Genomic DNA, 24,475 nt, shown 5'->3' with positions numbered 1-24,475 from the left:
GGAGTTTTTAAATACTGTCGAGCAGTGTAAAGAATTTGAAATCCTTTGCATTTGCATGACTTGTTTTTCATAAATAAATAAAAAAAACAATACAATGTGCATTGAACCTTTTTATTTCTGTGAGAAAAAAAACAAATGAGTGACTTGAAAATGAAATAAATTATTGCTTGTGGGCCATTTTATCTACCAATTTGCTAGTTACTGCCAGAAAGCCCAAGTGCAAGTCTTTGTTTGCCTTCTGCTCTATTGAATCATCTCATGTTCCTATCTGTGGTTCTTACCCAACTCTGGAGCTTGGCTGGGCTACCTAGCCGCAAGAGACTTCGCAAAGCTTTTGCACCCTCAAAAACAGCCGACACTTTGGTTTACAATATAGACTGGGACCCACCTACAAAGCTCGGAGGCACGTTGCCCAAACATTCCTAACGAGTCCTAGTGAAAAACGGAGAAATCTTACTCCAGCGACTGAGAGAAAATGTCCACACGGTCGCAACACCCTCAAAACCGTAGGTCGAGGTCAAACCCAATAAGCAGCGGGACGGAACACAATCGGACAGGAGAATGGTGACTCTAAAGACACTAAAGTAAGTCTAACCCACGTTCCCAATCTAAATGAGACAAAACTGAGTGGAATGTTGTTGCTATTGTAATAGGCTTGGGATAAAATTGTTGTTGTAGCTATAATGTCGATTTTCCATCTTTAACACTGAAACTTCCAAAGGTCAGACTTGAAGTGAATAGGCTTCAGACCTCCAACTTTCTTGCATTGTATTCGTAAGTACCAGAGCTGGGCAGTCCAGTCGGACCCTCCGGCTCAGCCGGATGCCCATTTTTTGGGCGGGGCGTGAGGGCTGACAAATTTTTAAAAAGGGCTGGACTAAGCATGGTCCGGCCCACTAATCGGCCCTCATGCCTGTGACGTGGTCACGAGGTGGCCAACTTTAATCTCAGCCTACTCGGTGAAAGGCTTCCTTTTAGGCTTTTTTCTACTCCTGCATCGGCGCGAGCAACAACTGCTGCATTGATTCACATGACCTACGCAATTGTGCTGTTGGGGACAGGTGTGCAACACATGCCACGCACACATCAGGAATTGTTGCTGCTCTGATCAGTCCATGTCACATGTTGCGATGACATACAGTTTCCCACATAGGAGATGATGCACCACGCAGCTCGTTGCTGCTGCAAAGCAAACTAGTTTGGCAGCGGCTTGGGTGTTATGTCACGTATGTGTGTGTAAAGAAGCTACTCACCCACGTTCCACTTTAGCCGCCACCTTCCAGATCGTTTTTGCAATAAAATTGAATGCATCGCTGGTCATCTTGGTCCCTTTATGGTTGTAGCAGGCACGATATCCATTGATGTCGCTGTCTTTTTAAAGCGATGCCCCCGCGACTTGGAACTGTTTCAAAACAAGTTGTGTCCACGAGTATAGTCAAGTTGCGCGCAGCACTCATGGATGATGCTGGCACATCAAGGTGGAGTTCATGCCCTTCTTCTGGCGTCTTCCCTACTTCCGGAAATACGCCGTAGCAAACCTTCTGTGTAGTGGTTTGCTGGTATGCTTTTATTTTGAAGGCCGGGAAGTGTGAAGGAGGGGAAGTGTGGAAGTAAGTAATTTGTTAAATGCTTGCAGACTTGTCGTCTGTTGGACCCAAATGATTATGCAATACAACAAAACCAACCCCAGGGCTCGCAATGGAAGTAAGAACACGCAGCAGGGTAAGTACTAGTGGCGCATTTGAAGCATGTTCAAAGCGTGTCCACAGCGGGTTTGAATAGTAAATTATCGAGCTAATGGTCTTTAAATAAACCTCTTCCGTTAGCATCTCTCCCGCGTTTTTTTTTTTGGGGGGCGGGAGGGTGCTGGGGTCGGAACGGGGTGGGGGGGTGATAAGTTTTATGAATAAGGGCGGGGGGGGTCGAGGCCGGAAGGGTACTCAGGTCAAGTGTGGAGGGCAAAAAAGGGTCAAGTGCCCAGCTCTGGTAAGTACCCTTTCAACGAGTTGAGCAATAATAATGCAGTAATTGAGCAAAAGGTTATGAACATTTTCATGTCCAGATATGCAGCTGTATAACCTCTGTGCTTCTTGGACACAGAAAGCAGAGTTTCTGGAGATTTGAATGGTCTCCAACAATGCAATCATATTTGCAGACTGAGTGAGCATTTATGTTTGACAATCGTAGATCTAAAAACAAAATAGCGACTCACCATAACAACGTCACAAATGTACACAAAACGTCCAACGTCATCAAACATGGTCCCATTACGTCGACAAGGGTCCAGTCAAAGTATTCCGGTAAAATAGTGAGTCCATGCCAAGCTTTACATCCATAAAGCCACATTATCTGCAGCTGTAAACGTTACCAATTTCCATCAAATATCACTATTTTTGATGCATTTGCGGCCGTAGCTTCACTTAGCATGAGCGGATTAGCCACGTACAACATCAAACGAAAGGCCTAATCCTTGGCCTTTGATTGACACCTCACTTTAGCCAATGCGCAAGGGTTTTCCCTTCAAAGAGACCTACAGAAGCAAATGAACGGCCGTGTGTAAAAAAGTCACTCCCATTATATATCCTTACGTAGCTTTGGCTAATCACAGCGGAACTGACTGGTGACTGATGCATTGGATAGCCAGTAAAATTCCTCAGACAACGGTATGGGGTGTGTCATACAAATACTCTTGGAAAAAAAAACTTGTTGCGTAAACGCCTTTTTTCGTACTTTGAAGAAAAAGAATCTGCTATCGCGAAGCCTTCTTTGCTGTTGTTGTTTTTTTGTCGTGTAATGGCAAAACAACAGCAAAAAAAGAACTACACCTCTTCTTCTACGTGAACAGCCTCGCTCAAGTTCACCTCTCTCTCGTTTCTTCTTCGCTCAGGAAATGCGCCGTACCAAACCAAATCATCCATTCATCCATTATCTATACCGCTTATCCTCACAAGGGTCGCGGGGAGTGCTGGAGCCTATGCCAGCAGTCTTCGGGCAGTAGGCGCGGTACACCCTGAATTGGTCGCCAACCAGTCAGAGACAGACATTCGCACTCACAATCACACCTAGGGGCAATTTAGAGAGTCCAATCACATTTGCCCACCGTGCCGCCCCAAACCAAATCAAAAAGAAAGAAATACTTAAGCACAATATAAATAAATCTATATTCACAAAACAATATTGCAGCATTTTAGAAAAATAATAAATACAAAATAATAATTGAAGTGGAAGTCAACCCAAACATTTTTTTTCAAGAATATATTCTATGCAGACCCCCAAGTTAAAACAAGGCATTCTGATTAATATTGTGTTTGTGGAATATGAGTCAAGCAGCAAAATCTAGCCATCTCAGGGGTCGGCCATTTGATCACATTTGTCGACCGAAAATGACATCACAGATGCCTTGAGGGCTCAAATAACGACCAGTCGTGGCTCAGTTTCAGAAAACAGGTGAGCTGTGATTAGTCGTTACCTGAGCCCTGAGCAACTGTGATGTCATTTTCAGTCGACAGACATGACAAAATGGCCGCGGCCAGTGATGGCTAAAAACAGGTGGATTATTCCACAAACGTAATATTTATCAGAATGCCTTGTTTCAACTAGAGCATATTCTTGAAAAAAAATATGTTTGGGTTGACTTCCCTTTAATAAAGTGTTTGCATAAGAAAATCAATCCTCTTATTCATGATAAGGGTGTTAAAATTCAAGAAAATAATGGGACAGAAAAATCAATGGATTCTTTTTTACAATAAATAAAATATGAGATTAACTAGGAGTTAACTACGAAAAATGCGATTAATCGCAATTAAATATTTCAATCGATTGACAGCACTAATATATATATATATCCATCCATCCATTATCGAAAACGCTTATCCTCACAAGGGTCGCGGGGCGTGCTGGAGCCTATCCCAGCTGTCTTCGGGCAGTAGGCGGGGGACACCCTGAATTGGTTGCCAGCCAATCGCAGGGCACAGAGGGACAAACATCCGCACTCACAATCACACCTAGGGGCAATTTAGAGAGTCCAATCAACTTACCATGCATGTTTTTGGAATGTGGGAGGAAACCGGAGGACCTGGAGAAAACCCACGCAGGCACGGGGAGAACATGCACACTCCACACAGGGAAGCCAGGGCCAGGATCGAACCCACGTCCCCTCCCAGTTCATCGAGTGTTTTGCCAAATTATACAAATTGTGAACAAAATAATTATCATTCTACTTATTTAAACTGGTGGTATAACTCTGGATGTCGGTCAGCGAGGTGCTTGGCCATGTCGGTAGACAGGCGCCTTTGCGCGCATGTACTGTATACTTGCCTTTAAGACAGAGTTGGTGAGATCTGTGGGCTTTTTTTTTTTTGATTACCGGTGTTAAAAAAAAATGGTCTCGAGCCCTTTTGATGCCGAAAAATCACGGTTCGGTTCCTGCTTCTCCCCTTCCCTCTCTGTGCTCCTCCCTCCCTGCAGTGCTGGAGTGTGGCAGTAGGTGGAGCTTAACTCTGCAACAGAGACTCACACACTCACCTGAACCACATCAGACTAATTAGCTTCTCCCCTTACTCTTGTGCCAGATGATTCCTTGACTTCCATGCTCCTCTCTGTTGAATCCCTCCTGCCACGCGCTCCAGCTCTCGAGTGGACAACTCCTGGTGAACTGAGTTACTCCCTTTTGTTGTTTAATTGCATTTCCCTGAGCAAGGTGATTCTCAGTTGCTGCTTTGTCTTCCTGGGTGAATTTTGTTGCTACTTTGTTTTCCTGAATATATATTAGTTTTCCCTACTTCTGAACCCAGTGATTTTGTGTTGTTACTTTGTACCAAAATAAATGTTGCCTTTTTTTGTTACTGTTCTCTGCCTCCTGGGTCCTGGCCTTTTAATTGCCTACCTAACAGGATCATAAACAAATCTTGAACAAAATATAAACAATTTTAAAGTTTTATTCTCATTCACATTCATTCTCCTCTAAGCCCCAATGATAATTCATGATTATTACTCTTTCGAGGCAGTATGGTAAAAGCTACCGTATACTGCTTTTAAAATATACTATTACTGTAAGGTAGTGGTCCCCAACCTTTTTTTGCGTCATGGACTGGTTTAGGCCAGGAGATGCTTTTCACAGACTGGCAATTATTTGCAGATGGTGTGAGGATTGGGTGAGCTAAAAAAATAAATAAATAAAATAATAATAATAAATTAAAGTGACTGTGTGGAAAGTTCGATTTTTCAATGTTCATTCAGTACAATAAAACACAATTTAAATAATTAAAAAAAAAAAAAAAAGTTCTATCACATCAACGTACCGTATTTTCTGGACTATAAGTCACGTTTTTTTCTCATGGTTTGGCTGGGGGGGCGATTTATACTCTGGAGCGATTTATGTGTGAAATTATTAACACATATTGTATCCCTTTCCTTTACAAGGTCAGCAAACAATACACCAAACAACCACAGGAGGGCGTTCTAAGGCTGCATATAAACCTGCATTACATATTGACTTTACAACAGGCAGAATAACCTGTAGTGTATATCATTTCACATGTTATTGTAACCCACATAAAGAAACATAAAGATAAATCCTAAAAGCTATTAAAATGCATGAATGATTTAAACAGTTAAAATCTAATATTGTGTTAAATAAGTAATTTAAAAAGTATGATAAAAAGACAATTTGACCGTCTATCAATCCATCTATACAAAATAGTGTACTGTTCCTTTAAAAGGCGTGCCTGGCAGTGGTATTGCATCATCAGCCGGCCACACACACGCACACACACACGCACACGCACACACACCCCCACACACACCCACACACACGCACACACACACACACACAGCTCGGTGGAAATGATGTGTACTAAGCGCACAATTTTATTAATTTGATTTATATGGACGCATTTACTTGCGTTATGCGACAGAGACAACTTGGATTCCAAGAGGGGGTGGAGGGGGGCGACTTATACTCCAGTGCGACTTATGTATGTTTTTTGCTTCTGTATTATGCATTTTATAGCTGGTGCGACGTATCGTCCAGAAAATATGGTACATATTTTCGTATGATCGTAGGTGAAGTTATCTCTAATTGTATAAGGGCATGCCTCCCTTACAGGAGGCTTGCATGTTTTGCTGCCATCTTTCTGCTGCGGATACCAGAAGGAGACAAATCACCCGATCACAAATTTTCTGGATCGATAACTACAGTAAATGTCACAAATGCAATGCACTTCCTTTCTTACTTGAGGGGATACTAGAAGTTGTTTGTGATGACATTTGCTTTCAACTCTGCTGAAGAAATTGGTGATAGGCTTGCGAAGCATGGTCCCTCTGAGGCACCGTAATGCGTTACATTCTATTAGTTGACCACTATTAGCTGACTAGATGGCACTAAATTCTACGCACTGCAACTTTAAGGTCAAAATCAGTTTTTTTAAACATTCGGAATAACCCATTTACATGCTTGAGCGGACAGAGTTACTCCCACAATTGAATATTCCAATTTAATGGCGACACACAGACAATGTCATGATGCAAATGGGCATAATTTCCGCTTATTTTCTACTATCAATAAAACACATTGTATTCATCACAGGAATAAAGCAGGTTTCCTCATAACTCCAAATGTGTGATTTTGTGCTGCGTCTCTGAGCTTCTTTAACTCTGCTTGTGTATTTCCGGCGAGCTACGCGCCAGACGTACGGACTTTATACACACGTATATGTGTGTCTGTAAACATGTTGAGTTATGTTCGCTGAATAGACAGAAAATAATGTGAAAACGCTGCGGAGAAACCGATGGCAGCGAGGGCCGACCTGACTGCCTTCAACTAGGGATGGTCATATCGAAACCAAAATATCGATATTACGATCCAGAGTGCTCAATTTTAAATATTGATCCTCAAGGTCTCACCCTAACCCAAACCCTCAGTCATAGTCGAGGCTCAAAATGAGCTCACCTTTAATCACTCAGATAGCAGAACATTTGTTTCACAGAATTTGTCCACTTACTCTTCATAAAAGATAAAAATACTGAAAAAAAAATTGTTACCGTTTTTTGCTGCTATATTTATAGTTAAACTGTAGTATTTCGAGTAGTAAAAAATATGCATATCTGTTTGAAAATGTAATAAATGTAAGACTGTGTGTGTATTCTTTCCCTATTTTTCATCAATGTATTACTTTTCTGTATTATCTATTTAACGTACTTGTCAATCAACTGTACCCCAAAATTATTATGTTGTTTGTCCATACAATGCTAACATTCATTGCACATTCCCATATTAACCTTGATCAGAGTGTTAAAAAAAATCATTCTATACATACCATATCTATATCTGGCGTTGCCTGGTGGACAACAAATTTGTCACGATGCTTTGTTGACATCCGCTAACTACTGTGGCAAGCAACATTACCTCGACCACTATGATAAGCGGATTCTGTATCCTGATACGCATGAATGTGCTGTCAGCTCATTGGTCACAGAGCAGGGGAGGGCCTAGGACCGTTACTGTAAGTTGTCCTATCAAGGGAACTGTTGTTCATTCATTCCATCGACATTTTACAGACTATTTTTGACTGTCACGATATTATGGGACAAAGTGTGTCCCTTTACAACTCAATATGTACTTATACTTCCAAATACGGGATGATTCCATTTTTAAAGGGATGGTTGGCAACCCTATTATGTAGTGTATGATCCGCTAAAAAAAAAAAAAAAAAAAAAAATCGGGGGGAGTGGTGGTCATTGATCCCTGGCCATTTTGACCATGTCGAAGTGTCCTTGAGCAAGATACTGAACCCCCAGTTGGTCCTGATGCTGCGCCATCAGTAGGTGAATGAGGGAACAGTGATAAAGCGCTTTGGATACCTAAAAGGCAGAAAAGCGCGATACAAGTGACAGCTAATTTACTATTTATTTCCCTGTCCCTCCGTGCGGTCTGGTACTGAAATGGGCCGCAGCCCAGGTCTAGTGGTTGGGGACCACTGCTGTCAGGTATTTTGATTCTTCTTGAAATCCTACCTCTTAAATGCACCTACAAAACTGGAATTTAGCGAACATCTGTCTATTTAAGAGCTATGAGCCACATGGTGGTGAGACAGCATACACTGTAGTGTAAGATAATATGTTGAACAGTAGGTTCGCACTCAGTACTTACGGGGACCTAAAAGGTAGCCAGCACTATTGAGAGTCCATCCCCTCTTCTCCTTTGCCTGCATGGTGAAGTAGGACAACAGTAAACGGATCCACAAATTAGTGCTAAGGCCTTAATTGTTGAGTATCTGCAATTGCACCAACTCAGAATTATTCCATTTATAGATTACTGTAAAGTTATTGCTGAAAAGTCTTGTTGACAATTCTCGACATATACTGTACAGTTTGTAACAAATGTTGATCTTGAGACTTTCTTTATCTGTTATAACATTTTATGAATTCAAAGACTTCATTGCAAAGTACTAGATGACAAACACTTCCTGGTTATTTATTGCTGTTTATTACCACCAGGTGTCAAGGATGTCCTTTTTTCGGTAAAAGGAAATCATTTTAGGATTTTGGGGTGGCCGGTGGCCCTAATTTCTGTGCTTCTGTGAATATTCAGCTCCCATGGTTAAACCATTTTTATTAGGAATTCGGATTTCAAACTCAAATGTGAGCCAGCTCAGTGGACTTTGCTGAGATGTCTAATATTAATCAAGAATAAGAAATTCAACATTTTCAATCAAATATATTTTCTTTATTAATCTATGGAGCTTTAGCATACTGGTGCATTAACTACATAAGTAATAACACAAACATAAGCAATTAATTTTAGTAATTACCTATGCATTTCATTTTTTGTAATGTAGTATTACATGCTTGCTGCCTTTGATTGCCAGCTATACCTCAATACACGCCCTATTCATGGATACATTTTAGAGTTGCATCGAAAAGGGCATCCTTAAAAATTGCACCAAATAAATTTCGGAATGTAAGTGAGTCGCTGTAGGGACCCGACCCCTGATGGGATGAGTTGAAAGTCACAAGAACCAATGCCCTTTAAAAGAAAAAAAAATCATTTCATTAATTCTTTTTATTTCATTATTTTTCACTGTGGCATAATCCTTAATTTAGGTGGTGGTTTATAGATTATGTATATATTCCTACAAGCAATTCATTTGACTAATAAAGTAGTCTTGTAATTTTTTTTTTTTTTCAGTTTCACTTCGGAGATTGGGTCAAAGAACAGAATAGCAGCACATAATATTGCCGATCTCATTTCCAAATGCAACAGTAAATTAAATACCATCAATGAATAAAGTACTTACCGCAATAACCAACCCGATGGTCTCAGAGAACATTGTGCAAAAGATGAGGGACACCATCAAAATCCCAAACGACCTTTTCATCTAGAGATTTAAAGTAAGAAGTAAAGACATCAATAACTACCTAATCAATACAATTTTTCACAATTACTACAACCAGGAAAATGTTCTTTATGTGGGACTCTACTGTGTATTGGCCTATGCAGTATATATGCAGTAATGTCTTTATCGTAAGAATGAAATAACTTGAACAAAGAAGTAGCTTACCTTTGATATGCCGGCAACACAGACTCTCCTCCTTAAGGCAGCAGCTGAAGTTGCTGTATGTGTGAACACTTCGCAGTTCAGATTAAATGGGTACTTCATACACCTTTTATTGTCCTCCAGCTCACCCTGGCTTCAGTCCACCTGCGTCAGCAGCCCTCTCCCCTCAGGCAGGCGAAAGCATAATGAAATTCAATTACATCATGTAATGCCCGGATACAATTTTTCTTTACCCCCCCTCAGAGACATTGGATTAAATTTGAAAATGAGGGAAATGTTTTTTCTTTCATCATCCTTCATTCTATAAGCATATGCTTCACATTTGTGTAGCAAATCATTACTGGACATTTGCTTTCTGCTTTCTTGTTTGGGTTTAGGTAGAGTGCTTATGAAAATTCATTTAAAAGTAAATATTGAATACATTCCTACTCTGGCAAATAGTTCATCCTTTTAAATGGTGTGTTCAAAGGTAAGAAAAAAACAAACATTTTAGCCTACTTATTATTCTACTGATCAGTGAACTGTCCAGTCCGATCTTTCACTCAAAGTCCCTGAAATGTAATTGAGGTATTCCAGAATCGGTTCCATTCTTTACAATTTTGGTGAATGTGCAGGTGGAAACAATATTAAATTGCTTTTAAAAACCAATAAATCATTGTGGACAAAAAAACAATGTCAGTTAGAACTTTTAAAATTAAGGTGAGTCCTGTATTAGTTTTCATTCAAACAAAAAGATGTTATATTCAAATAAATGACTCACTTTGACAGCAAGATCATTTTGTGTGTTTATGGAACATTTCATTCAAAGTCAATCATAAATGTTGACCTACAAAAGTGACTGAAACAATTTGTACTCTTCTCAAATTCAAATTTGTTTGAATAGTTTTCACACTTTTATTCTCATCAAACAAATGTAAATATAAATAACTACCGGTAAGATAACCCAAGTAAACATAAAATTCAGTTTCTAAATGGTGATTTTATTTATTAACGGAGTAGAAAAAAGAATGCTATTCAAAGCTAGCTGGCCCTATGTGACTAAGTAGTTTCCCCATAAACCTGTTAGGGCCAACCTCAGCGGCAACAACAAGCTTTCTATAATTGGCAATGAGTCTTCCACGTCTCTGTGAAAATATTTTGTCCCACTATTTCTTGCAGAATTGCTTTAATTCAGCAACACCCGAGGGTTTTGAGTTGCCTTTTAAAAGTCATGCCACCGTAACTTCAATCAAATTCAAGTCTCACAAGTATGACTAGGCCACTCTAGAACCTTATTTATTTATTTATTTATTTATTTATTTATTTATTTTAATCCATTTGAATTGCTGATGTGTTTTGAATTGTTGTCATGCTGCCGAACACCAAGCGCTGCTCGAAGTGCCGAGGACTAAGCGGTGCCTCAGACGGGATCGAGCCTTCTCTGTTGTTGGTCCTTCCCTTTGGAATGACCTTCCATTGAATTTTAGGCAAGCCCCCTCTCTGTCCATTTTTAAAACCCGATTGAAGACACATTTCTATTCTTTGGCTTTTGTTCCAACGTAAGATTGACTTTTCTGCTGTTTTTCGGTGTCTATTTTATATAGTATTTTGTGTTTTAGTTTATTTATTTCACTTGTTATTTTATTGCTATTCTGTTGTTGTAATGTAAAGTGCTTGTTACAGCTGTAGCTGTTATGAAATGCGCTATATAAATAAAGTTGTATTGTATTGTTTCTCCTGAGGGAGTTTTTCCTTTCCAATGACCTGGATCTCCTCTGTCTGACGAAGACCTAATTGGACAGGTGCCGGTGAGTTTAGTGCTTTACTTGAATTATTGCCACCTGACTGTGCCTTCTTGGACTCCCCGAGAGGACTTGGGTCTTGGAGGAGGAACGGTGAGTATTTTTAAAAACAAAAACAATCCACATCAATCACCAGCTTTGAAGCCACTTTCTTTGACGTAGGCCGAGCTGTCCCTGTGTTTACCACCCCCCCAAATACAATAAGGACTTTTTGATGGATTTTTCACATCTTTTACCAAACTCATGCTCATATCATATCCTCGTCATGAGAGATTCATGGATTTAGTTTATGGACTACTGCGACACATGAACAACATACTTTTACACCTAGTTCTTGCTTCTGGTCTACGGGTGTCAAACTTGAAAGGCATGGACAATGCCCACACAGCAAAGGCATTTGGGCCAGATCTGGCATGAACCTGGCACAGGTGGAATTCAGTCGGCACCGGCACATGGCATGTGAACCAAACATGGCCCAGGACTGGCAAAGGAGGTACTGTCTTGACTCTGGCAAACAAGATGTGAGCCAGTTGTTGACTGAATGATCTGGCCCAGAAATCAATTTAGAAGTCTGGGCCATATATGTATAGCCAGTTTTCTCCCACCCTTAGATGCAGTTTAATTTTTTTTTCTATGCACAGTATTATTTTACATCACAGACGTAAGAATTGTATTACATCATCACTTACACACAGAGCTGGGCAGTCCGTCCCTGGGCCGGACCGGTCAGACCCTCCGGCCCGGCCGGATGCCCATTTTTGGGGCGGAGGGCTGGGGGGTGACAAATTTTAAAAAATGGCTGGACTAAGCATGGCCGGAAGTTGATTTTAGTCCGGCCCACTAATCGGCTCTCATGCGTGTGACGTGTTCGCGAGGCGGCCAGAAATCGTCTCAGCCTACTCGGTGAAAGGCTTCTTTTTAGGCTTCTTTCTACTCCCGCGTCTGCGCGAGCGACAACTGATGTTATAGGGATTATGGTATTGCCCCTCCGCCCCCTGTTGTAATGGTATGCCCCAGTTGCAGGTGGGAGGCGCGGGTTACATGATGTGACAATGAGGAAATACAAACACGCTTGTTGCGATGACATACAGTTTCCCACACGGAGACGGATGAGCCACGCAGTTCGTTGCTACTGCTGCAAAGTCCCATCACTCAAAGTAAACAAGCTACTCACCCACGTTCCCCCTTAGCCGCCACCTTCCAGATTGTTTTCGCAATAAAATTAAATGCATCGTCTAGTCATCCCTTTATGGTTGTAGCAGGCACGATATGCATTGTTGTCGCTGTCTTTTTGAAGCGACGCCCCCCGACTTGTTTCAAAACAATTTGTGTCCACGAGTATATTCAGACGCTAGCACATCAAGGTGGAGTTCATGCCCTTTTTCTGTCGTTCACTACTTCCGGAAATACGCCATAGCAAACCTGCAGTGTATAGTGGTTTGCTTGCATGCTTTTATTTTGAAGGCCGGGAAGCAGGGGAAGTGTGCAAAATAAATAAGTAACTTGACTTCGACTTCTGCGACTTCTTCATCTTCTACGACTCTTCTCTATAATTATTGGACCCAAATAATTATACAATACGGCAAATCCAACCCCGGGGCTCGCAATGCAAGGAAGCACACAGTTGGGTAAATACTACTGCCGCATTTGAAGCGTGTCCACAGCGGGTTCGAATAGTAAATTAGCCAGTTAATGATCCTTAAAAAGCCTCTGCCGTTAGCGTCTCTCCCGCAGCGACGTCAATCACGGACACTTTTTTTTTTTGGTCGGGGGGCCGAATGGGGCGGGGGCCGACAATGTTTATGAATATGGCCGGAGGGTCGCGGCCGGAATGGTAACCAAGTCAAGGGTGGAGGGTTGCGGCCGGACCGGCAAAAAATGGTCAAGTGCCCAGCTCTGCTTACACACAGGCACGCGCACACCATTACGACATGCCACGTTTGTTAGGTTAAAGGTCGACTGACGTCCGCTGAAGATGCACTGATAGCAAAATAAATAGCAAAACCCAAGTGCATTTGGCCCAATATCTCAATGAATTACGGTACTTTAGTGGTCCACATCTGGTTCCCATATTGTCGGCCACACAAGGCCCACATCGCAGCCAATTCATCTAACCATAGCTGTCCCCACTGTTACCTAGGTAACTGTACAAGTATTTATTGAAAAAAAGGTATTTATTTATTTAAAATTCTTTATTCAAGAACACAGAATGAGACATCAAAATAATAGCCAGGGTGAGACAAACGGGAAAAGAAATGTGGTCTTCTGTGGATCCGGTTGAGGGGGTGGTGCAGTCACCTGACTTCAGCGTGGGTTCACTTCCCACTCGATAGACCACAAATGTGAGTGTGAATGATTGTGTTTGTGCCTAAAAAAAACAAAAAAAAACAGGATGAAGTAGAGAAAACTTTATAGACGAATTAAAGAAGAGTGTGGTGGTCGTGTTTAGCCTTAAACATGTGCTGAGGACATAAGGGATGAAGTGTAAGGCTTTGTTTCAGTTTTTAAGAGAAATGGGTTGAGAAAGAGAATTTAGGTTTGTTTGTTTTTCTCCTAGCACTGTGCAATAGTCATAATAACTACTTTGACCCACACTCCAGCACAGTAGGTGGCGGTAATGCACCTCAAACGTCAGATGCCACTCACCAATGAAGAAAAAAGAACAAGCAAGAAGATTCCAGAATCTTCAACCACAGGTTAATCTATTCAACTGGCAGGTAAACGAGCTTAGTTGATTAGAAGCACCTTTGGCTCAAGACAAACTGTGGCAGGGTTTTTACTTTCTGGACCTGAATTTCCCATCTTTACCATGCACATGGCGGTGAGACATCCAGCAAAGACGTGGTGATTAAATGCATTTGTTTTATGTTTAGGGTAACGTTTGCCTTTTGTGTGTGTTATTCAGATTCAGTTTCTGTTGGCACATATTTCAGCCCATAGTGTCACACCTAGTTTAACCCTGTGGGTTGGTATTTTGGTTACTCAGTCAGTGTTCATGGGTCTGGTGGACCTGCTAGAGTTTTGGGTTTTCAAACACAATCAAATAATTTTCTGTTAAAATACTCAATAGATGTCTACTACATCCCTATTGCAAGTCCCATGAATAGCAAACATTAATATTGGTCTCAAAGTTGGCCGCGTATCACGTTTGCTTGGACGTGTCAGGCGCATAGCTTCTATTTTTCACAGAAGCACACTTTTGACGTCTAAACAAAGACAGCTGGGACTGCCCGCGCACAAGCTAATAATGGACGTTATCACGCGCTGGAACAGCTCTTTTTACATGATGGCCTGCTATCTAGAACAACAGGCTGCCGTATCTGCAGCTCTGATGAGCCCAGAACTACGACAGAATTGCAGAAATCTTGACACTTTGGATTGCAGTGATATTCCTCTTGTCGAAGATCTAGTGAGAATCCTGGGTCCACTCAAAACTGCTACCACTGTTCTATGTGAAGAAAAATGCCCCACTTTGTCACTTACTGTGCCATTAAAGAGTATGATTCAGAAGAGCATGACGCCAACACATGAGGACTCCACTACTGTGGCAATGAGGAAACGTGCCAAATCAAAAAATATCTCAGAAAGATACAGTGGGGATACACATAATCTGTTGGAAAGCACTGCGCTAGATCCCCGGTTTCATACTCTGCCACACCTTGATGCTGATCAGAGGAAAGAAGTGTTCCAGAGGATCCAGACAAAGGTAGAAGAGCTGAGGCAACAGGTATAACCTCTTGAAAATATTAGTTTTTGTCAATGTTGTTGTTAATGTAACATTTCTCCAATTTGCTAATGTAAAGTACTGTATTGTGTGTTGGCAAATGACCGTAGCCTGCCGTGTTAGGTTTAAAGGGGGGTGGGGCGTGTGTGTCTTCCTTTATGTTACATATGATAAGAGTTGTTTCTCTTTTCGAGATCACCGATGAATGTGGACATGCTTGTATTTCTGAAAAAGAACATGACCCTTAAAGTTTAGAATTGTTCGATGGTCCCAGTTTACTGGCAAACTGAACCATGGATGGCCTGATACGGTGCTGATATTTTGTTCAACTATTCAGTGAGAGGAAAGATCTCAGCTGCAACTGTTATTGAAGCAGCATTTGAAGTTAGCTCTTTAGAAAGAAAGTATTTTCATTTTGTTAAACTATTCAATAAGAGGAAAGATCTCAGCTGTAGCTGTTATTGCAGCAGTATTTGAAAAGTGAGCATTTAACAAAAGTGACTCTCCTATTTATGTTTATATTTGCACTGTAGAACTATATCATTCATTTTATTGCTCAATAAAAAACATTGTGACAACTGGAAAAAATACATTATTTTATATTCGAAAATTTGCGAAAATCTTGTCTCGTCTCGTTCTCGTGGACTCAATCTCGTGTGCCATCTCGTCTCGTGGGATTTGTGTCTCGTCCCATCCCTAATATATATATATATATATATATATATATTATATATGCATTATCTATACCGCTTGTCCTCACAAGGATCGCACGTGTGCTGGAGTCTATCCTATGGAGTAAGATCGCTGTCTAAAAGGCATATCCGTGATTAAAGATTTGTATCTGTAATAGTAATAACTTGTGAGTACAAATCAGAATTGTGAGGGTTTGACTTCTTTTCTTGAGAGTACAAATCAAAATTGTTAGGGTTTGACTTCTCTTCTTGTGAGTACGAATAAAAACTGTGAGTGCCATTGTTTTGTGAATACAACTCTCGCTTCTATGACTACGAATCTTCACTACGCACGAATTGACAGTTTGGGAAGAATCACTTTGTGAGAGGACGAATCTGCACAACATGCAAATTAGGATGACGTCACACAGAACACAGGCAGGTCCGAAGGGGAACTAATTGATTCGCGATTCCTCTCACCGCGCATGCGTAGGGAAGAAAACAAAGATGGCGAACGCGAGCGGATCGGTCGGCGCTTGCAGCGGCTCAGGAGAAGCATCTTCACAGCAGGTAAAGTCAGCAAGGTGTATATCCAATTTATTAATATGTATTTCATAACGTCGTTCTGTCTCAAATAATAGCTTTGGACTCAGGCTTACGGCGATAGATTGAAATCTAATGATGCGTTTCACTGTTAGCATTAGTATTTGGCTAATGTAGCTCTGTTTTTAACGTGTCTATGTACCCACAATTTATCGCGTCGACAAAAATGTATTGTATGGATACTGTTAATAGCTCTTGCTAATTTGGTTGCTCCGATTTGATCGATTATTTAAGTATTCTCACAGAACTAAAAAAAAAAAAAAACAAGTAGTGTTTAACGCAAAAGAAAAAATGTTGCGCATAATTTCTTGTATAGTGAAGACAGATCACAAAGGGCAATTTTGTTACTCTGCGAACTAGTTTAAACTTAAATGTAGTGACACAAGTGAGGTTTATCTGCTTTAACATCTTGCTGAGTGTTGTTGTCCTTACATGTTTTTTGGTACAAATATTACATATTCATAAGTACAGTATACCATGTTTGTAGACACTGAGATAGTGTGTGCTGTGTATCAGTAGCTTACAGCTAGATCTCTTTAAGGTATCGTACAAAAGAATAAAGACAAGATAATAGTACATTCAACTTGTACTAAACTGTGCAGGTTGTACCAGCATTCCTGACTTGTTTTCAGTGGAGTACCAGTAATTGAAATTGAATTGTGGCCGTAAATATTTTATTGCTGAATGTTTAGTGCATTTTAAAATGGAACCAAAAAACAATACACTATGCTGAGTTGCACTAATACTATGAAACTACCTATAAATACTAAAGGAAATACCGGATTTGTAAACATATTTCACCCTTCCTTGGCAGTTGGCACCAATCATTTTTTTCTCCATCGGGAGATTTGGGAAATTTGCGCCAAATAATTTGAGAGCGGCTATTGTTAACATGATGTTGTGAATCGATTCTAATCTCTTTTATTTATTTATTTTTTACATCAACGCATATTTTATGCAGTTAAAATTGATTTTAGATTAATCGTTACATCCATAGAAAATGTATCAAACAATATGTAAATTCTTCATGTATGGTGTCAGAGTTCAGATTTCAACTGATGTACACAAATACAGTTTCACACACAAAAAGTATTGCTTGTTCATCGCGTCCAGTGATATTGAATAATAAATGTTATGCTCACAAATAATATACCCGGTGAAATAATTGATGTCTATTATACTCTGATGTGTTGCATAATTATGCAATTTAGTACTCATGATTTTGTCAAGTATTTTAATTTCTATGTTGTCATTTTCTCGTGGCGCTGTTTCAATCCCCACGTCGTCATTGACATCGTCCCCCAAGTCAGGCGGTCCATCTGAGGGCATGTGTTCATCGTGGATCTAGATTGTCATCAGTGTTTGCCTCAATCTCCAACTCTGCTGTCTTTTCAGCCCACTCCGTCTGGATCTCAGCCGTCACCAGTGACTTGCAGTTACACTTCAAGTCAGCAAAAAAGACGCATTCTCCATAAGACCACTTCTGTTCTGCCTAGAGGACATCAACGACTGGATGCCACTGAATGTCTTGAAGTTCAATGAAAAGAAAACAGAAGCTATGGTGTTCGGTCCCAATGGCTCGTCTACATCCCACCTCGTTGACCTGGGCCCCCTGGCTTCATATCTAATCCCAACAGTCTTAAACTTGGGTTTTAAAATGGTGGTGATCTGAAATTGGACCAGCAAATCAGTGCTGCTGTAAAGTCTAGCTTCTTTCACCTTAATGGCTAAGGTAAACATTCCCATCAGCACTTAAAAACAGTCATCCATGCCTTTGTTACATCTCGGCTAGATTACTGTAATGCACTTTATTTTGGAGTCAGCCAGCACTCTCTCAAACGTCTCCAGTTGGTCCAAAATGCTGCTGTCCGCCTACTAACTCGAGCTCGGAAGATGGAGCACATTACACCGATTCTGGCCTCCCTTCACTGGGTCCCAGTGCATTTTAGAGTTGGATTTAAGTTTCTCCTATTTGTCTATAAATCATTAAATGGCCCCGCCCCGGCGTACCTCTCTGAGCTCCTCCACTCCTACGCACGTTCCCGCAGCCTCAGGTCTGCGGACCAGGCGCTGCTTGAGGTGCCGAGGACCAAGCGGAGTCTCAGAGGGGATCGAGCCTTTTCGGCTGCTGGTCCTTCCCTTTGGAATGACCCCCCATTGGATGTTAGGCAAGCCCCCTCTCTGTTCACTTTTAAAACCCGGTTGAAGACACATTTCTATTCTCTGGCTTTTGATCCGACCTGAGACCTGAAATTTTGGCTCTTTTGTGGTGTCTATTGTATATAGTGTTTTATGTTAATGTATTGATTCCACTTAAGGGTATTTTGTTCTTTTTATGTAAAGTGCTTTGTTACAGCTCTAGCTGTTGTGAAATGCGCTATACAAATAAAATTGTATTGTATTTTTTGTATTTTAATTTCCCCTAGGAAATTAAAGGAAGGAACTGGAAGGAATTCAGCAATTTAATGTTCTAAAATTAAGGCATTAAATATCCGTGAAAGTGGCATGCGATCCCTACATGTCACATACCTAAAAAATATATTTTCCGCTTATTGAATAAAATAAATGTAAATGTTTTACATTATAGGACAGACTTTGTGAGTGTAAATATGAAGTTGAAATTTTCTATGGAAAAGTTATGTACCCTTGGCGGTTGCAATGCACTAAATATATGTACCAGTGTTATCAAGCTTTAGCAGCCGATGTAGAGTGACCAATGTTTTTGTTTTTTCCCCTGGACAGTTCATGTTTTGGTACCCCTCAAAAAGCATCTCGAAGGGATTTGTAAAACATTCAGTATTTCAGTCTTCATATTCTATTACTTTGAAATAAATTATGTTGTACTGTGTCACATGCCACTCTTTCTAGCAGCTACACTTCCTTTGTGTACATGTCATTTATTGCAGTTCAGTGGCGTCGGCCATAACCTTGTACCACCAAATTAGTCACTTTTCAGGAGAGCCCAAAAATGGCAAGTTTGTTCAACCATTTGCATTGCATTGTGAAAGAGAGCAGGCCATTTTCAACACATGAGTTTGGAAAAAATATGAAATTCACCAAAATGTGACTTTTAAGGTTTTGGCCTGACGCAAATGAGTTCTAACACAATCTGAACCTTTCCTCAATCCATAATTATCTGAATTTTTATTCAAAAAACATCAACTGTAGATTTGTCGAAAAGGAATCTTTCAAATCTGATATTTCCTTGACAATGACACGTATTTTATCCTTGTTTTCATTAATATTATTTTCTGGTGGAGGTTAACTAAAAAGAGTCCACATCGGAAGTGTTAATAATTTCTGGCCAAATTGTGTTCTGGAATGGGGTTATGGCAAAGCAGAGCAGGAGGAGTGAAATATTGGAACTTGCAAAAATATTTTATTTTATGTCTATCAAAATAAATTGTTTGAAAGTGAAAACTTTTAGGCATATAAGGAGGTTATGTGTCATATGTTGTGTTTGTTGTTGTCCCCCAAGAAGTTCATTTGAATACATAATGGTTTTACGTCATACTGACTCATTGTGTTAGTCACTGTTACAGTAGAGGTTAATAGAGAGAAGGGCAGAGCAAAAGAAGCATCCTAATTAAATTCTCGAGTAAACTGTTGCAAGTAAGATATTGCGCCATGCAGTTAATAAAATTTACTGTAGATGTTGCCTACAATGGTCAAAATAAACACTGATGTGTGGATGGTCCACTTGCAAGAAGCTTGCCATGCTCATTTCGTATTTACTGTCAGGCATGATTGTGGACATCACTCATGTGAGAGTTATAGGACTGGGAAACAGGACAAAGAGAATACAATTGAAATGGGACACTGGTTGAGGGATTAAAGAGGTTAAGCAAGAGCGGCAGTTTAAAACAAAGAGCTCAAGAAGACTGTAGTTTAAAAAAAAAGACTACTTGGGTACTGTAATATATATGGCCATCAGTTCTGGGCTGACTTTTAGTTAATCTTCATAAAATGCATGAACACTTAACAAATCAAATCCTCAAATCAAAACTACTCAAATGTGTTTTATATGAAAGAGTGGGGACATGGCAAACGTTTTGGTGCTGTGTAGTCCTATATAAAACATCACTATGGACATAGACTGCTTGAGTTACAATCAGCGGCCATGATTTTCTGACTCATGCACCCGAGAATTACCCCAGCCCTTCAAGGCCTCCGCCCCTATGTTGTATTAGTGGTCTGGTTTTCTTCAGATTTGTTTTTTTGTCAATGCAAAGCCTATTGCGGGCTTAAATTTCATTAGAAAGACATTTATGAGTGGTGTTGACCTCTGCGCAGCTTGGTCTTCAAATGTGGTTTTGTGTTATTCAATGTGTATGAAATAATGACAATGAACACTTAGCCATTGTTCTGTTCTCCATCAAGTGGGGACAAAGAGGTCATTGTCATCATTTCCACCGTCTTGGAAATAAATGACCACAAGGTGTTCTGTGATGACAGTCAAACTATGATGTGGTTGTCATAAGAAAAGAAGAAAAATCTCATTTCGCTCAAGAATATTTTGAATAATTTGTTCCCGATATATATATATATATATATATATATATATATATATATATATATATATATATATATATATATATATATATATATATATTTATTTATTTATTAGGGATGAATCAAAAATCGATTCAAAATAGATCGGCCCCGATTAATCGATTCGATTAATTGAAAATCGAGTTGATTAAATGTATCTAGAAAATTAGGTCTTGAAATGTTTTTTCATTCCAGATGCACAGCACATTTTGAATGTGCAGATCAAATTATGCTTTTGCGCCAAACATCATAGCATATTGCGTTTGTGGATGGCTGCAGAACCACACTAGTACACATAAAAAAATCTAATGGAATCGAAAATCGGGAACCGAAAATCGAATCGAATCGGGGCTTGAGTGAATCTTTACATCCCTAATATATATAGAACGGGTGTGATTATGACTAAAAAGGTCAGCTAGCCAGGGGCATGCTGGCATTAATGACCAGCTTTTATATTGCCCGGGCAAATCGGGAGAGAGAGGCTGTTCCCCCAGGACGCCAGGGTTCATTTCTGAGTGGTAGAAAAGCAGCTTTATTACAGTTTATCGTATAGCCTGAGGCTGCAGAGAAGTTGCAAATAGTTTTGTAGTGCTTCAGTGAATTAGAGAGATTTTGTTAGCACAATGATAAATGATAATGATAAAATTTCCATTGAGACTCATTTGTGTTCTGACCAAGGAGCTGGAATTGCCATGTTGTCAGAGTGATTTAGGCCATTTTAAAGCTTGTGTATTGACATGCCACTTAAAATTTGAGGGAGTTCTGACGTACTAAGTAATACTGCATGAAACAGGAGGTGAAACACATTGATGTTAAGTATGTGATGATGATGATTATCCATCAATTAATTTTCTTTACCGCTCGTCCTCATTGGGGTCATCGGTGAGCTCCTACATTTTCCCCTTGCGTTGGTGGAGGTCTGTGCTCCAATAAATTTGTCAAGTTTAATGGTGACTAGGCTTTTACACAGTATTGTATTTCACTGTCCAATTACTTATTGACTTCTTTTTTGGGTTGGTTGCACTGCAGAAGAGCTCTTACTCTCCTTATAGAATTTCCGTATGTTCTCAACTCAAGCAATTTATATCCTCAAATTGTATTCCATCGCCTTACTGAGACACTCCTGATGGGACTGACAGGGGGAATCAGAAGATTATGTTCTGAAATTTGGGATAATGTTTTTGTTACATGACATGGTATGCTTTCCTTCATTCTGATACAGCCTTGGTGTCACTTTCTGTACCGCTGTCTGGGTGTAACATACCCACTTGGGAAAAATAGTTTTTTCATTTGAATAATTAAAAAAAAAATCAGATAAAGTTGGGATTTACAGTACAATATACTGTGCATAAAAGGACAAACAAACCCAGAGATAGAAAGACACCAAAACCCCAAAAACAAAGCTTACACTGAAAGCTGACATGATCTGCACTGAGACAAAAAAATCAATAAGCAAAGAGAATACTATTAAAAAGTGAATGAATTTGTGTTTAAAATGTTGATAATGTAACCCCGAGAGCATTTGTTCAGTACATCAGCATTTGTGGTTATTTTATTTAAAAATACAAAAAACACGTGAAACAATAGCAGCAAGAATAATTTTGTGACGTGCACAGTTTTGCTCTCAGTCTCCTCACCTACCCTTAGCTTCAAAGGAGAGGTAATAGCAGCAAAGGAAGGCAACAGACACTTTTCTTTTTCATAGCACAGAGGTCTTGCTGTGAAGAAAAGGAAAAAGGTGTGCCTCATGAGCTCTTACAGCATTATTGACAAGTCCGGGAAAAAAGACAAATGGCCACAATAGAACTCCACCATGAAAGAGCTTTGCACAGCAGACTGTGTTCGCCTTTATTTAAAAGCTAGCTTGTATTCTGATTTCAAATGTAATGAAAGGAAAACCAAACTGCCAACAATAAGTTGCAAAAGTTCATTAAATGTACACACCGAATTTCTGAAGAGAAATATCTGTTTATTAGAAGTAAAAGTTTGAACCAGTGGCAACTGATGGAGTGTTGTTGCCTCATGTATTAACGAGTGCATAGAAGAGGTTCGAAATTCGTTTGACTAAAATTTGGAGTGTGCGTAAAGTATGTGTGTATGTATGAATGTATGTATGTATCAGTGGCGGCTGCTGGTGATTCAAGGAGGGGAAGCTCATTTTTTTCCCAGCCGACATCATAAATGTGTTTATTTTTTCAGTAAAGAGTAAAAAGAGCCCAAAAGGAGTAGGGTGAAGCCGAAGCTTATAGAGGCCTACCCCAGCACACATCTTGCAGTACGGCAGGGATGGCCAAATCGAGAAGTGTATATTAACATGAAAAACAAAAATACCACACGCAGTAGAAACAAATGGAACATTGCAAGAGGTGGGCATTTTACAACATTTTGCTGGGCCGTCATTTGTCATTCGTCAGCAGCCTGGGTACCCGTCATTCGTCAGTCCGTCATTTTCCAAGCCGAACAGATTTGTAATCTTCTGTGGTCGACCTCCGATCATGTCAGTTGCTGTAGAATCCAGATAGCAACTTCCAATTCGGTCATTGTCACCAAGCTGGGGAAGAGGAGGCATGAGAGACAAAAGAAGCGGCAGTCAAATAGGCCAAAAGCAGTTGATCTAAATGCAAATGTATATAAATAAGTCTTTAGTCGTGTTTTAAACATTTCTCCTGAGGCTTTAATATCCGTGGGTCGGGCATTCCAAAGCACTGGGGCCCAAATAGAAAACGTTCTAGAAAATGTGGGCGTCTTTTTGGCAATCTGGATCACTAAAAGACTAGTGTTTTGTGAATGAAGGTTTCGGGACGGAACATACTGTACCGGAGCTGGGCATTTTACAAAATATTGAGCGTCCGTTATTCGTCATACGTCTGCATACGTCTCGACCTTTGGTCGAGCAAGCAAGTTGTCTGTTTTGCCACACTAACCAGTTTTGTAAAGCTTTCAAGATATCCTTTTTTTTTTTTAAATGACAAAGGGTTGTGGGAGAATTATCAGCCTTAATGTCCCTATGAACATCAGTAATTGGGGGATTTGACTGCGTTTTAGGAACGGTGTCCTGAATGTCATCCCTAATGAGATGAATGTTCCGAGTTGATAATGCATGAAATTGTGAGCTGAATCAGGTGACCCATTGGAGATTGGCTGCTGTTGAGTTAGCATTGCCACTGTATATTTAGGGTTGTTTTTATTGAGACCTGGAGAAATAATTACTTGTGTCTAAAATGAGAGCTTCTTTATTTATCAGCAAGCTATTGCTCCACGCCTGACGAAAAACCTCATGATTAGTCATGCGTCATTTGCGCTCGAGCTTTCTACATGATTAAAGCGGAAGTCAAACCAAACATTTTTTTTTCAACAATATGTTCTATGCAAGCCCACTAGTTGAAACAGGGCATTCTGATACATATTGCGTTTGTGGAATAAGTGTTAATCCACTCGTTTTTTAGCCATCTCTGGGGGCGGCCATTTTGTCTTCTGTCGACTGAAAATGACATCACAACGACCAATGATGGCTCAGATTCAGAAGACAGGTCAGCTGTGATTGGTTGTTGTGAGCAGTTGTGATGTCACTCTCAGAGAAAATGGCCG

General features: G+C 40.1%; 1 protein-coding gene and 1 long non-coding RNA gene across 3 annotated transcripts in view; one reads left to right on the top strand and one right to left on the bottom strand.

Moving 5' to 3' along the window:
• gal (galanin/GMAP prepropeptide) overlaps positions 1-9,634 on the bottom strand; it is a 32,478-nt gene extending 22,844 nt beyond the window's left edge. For both annotated transcript variants that reach the window (XM_086028613.1, XM_086028614.1), the window contains exons 1-3: positions 9,561-9,634; positions 9,297-9,377; positions 8,150-8,204 (exon numbers count right to left, since the gene is read on the bottom strand). In XM_086028613.1, the coding sequence (XP_085884739.1) occupies positions 8,150-8,204; positions 9,297-9,377 (136 nt within the window). In that variant the 5' untranslated portion in view covers positions 9,561-9,634. The remainder of the gene's footprint in view (positions 1-8,149; positions 8,205-9,296; positions 9,378-9,560) is intronic.
• Positions 9,635-14,954: 5,320 nt separating this feature from the next.
• On the top strand, positions 14,955-17,849 carry LOC147148116 (uncharacterized). Its single transcript, XR_015086418.1, has 3 exons — positions 14,955-15,065; positions 16,227-16,303; positions 17,732-17,849. It is a non-coding gene; the product is annotated as an uncharacterized LOC147148116 (long non-coding RNA).
• Positions 17,850-24,475: the final 6,626 nt, after the last annotated feature.

The sequence above is a fragment of the Filicampus tigris genome, chromosome 4, assembly GCF_054856515.1.
Source record: "Filicampus tigris isolate MCC_2025a chromosome 4, RoL_Ftig_1.0, whole genome shotgun sequence".
In the NCBI taxonomy this organism is placed as follows: Eukaryota; Metazoa; Chordata; class Actinopteri; order Syngnathiformes; family Syngnathidae; genus Filicampus; species Filicampus tigris.
This window is presented reverse-complemented; position numbering and strand designations above follow the sequence as displayed.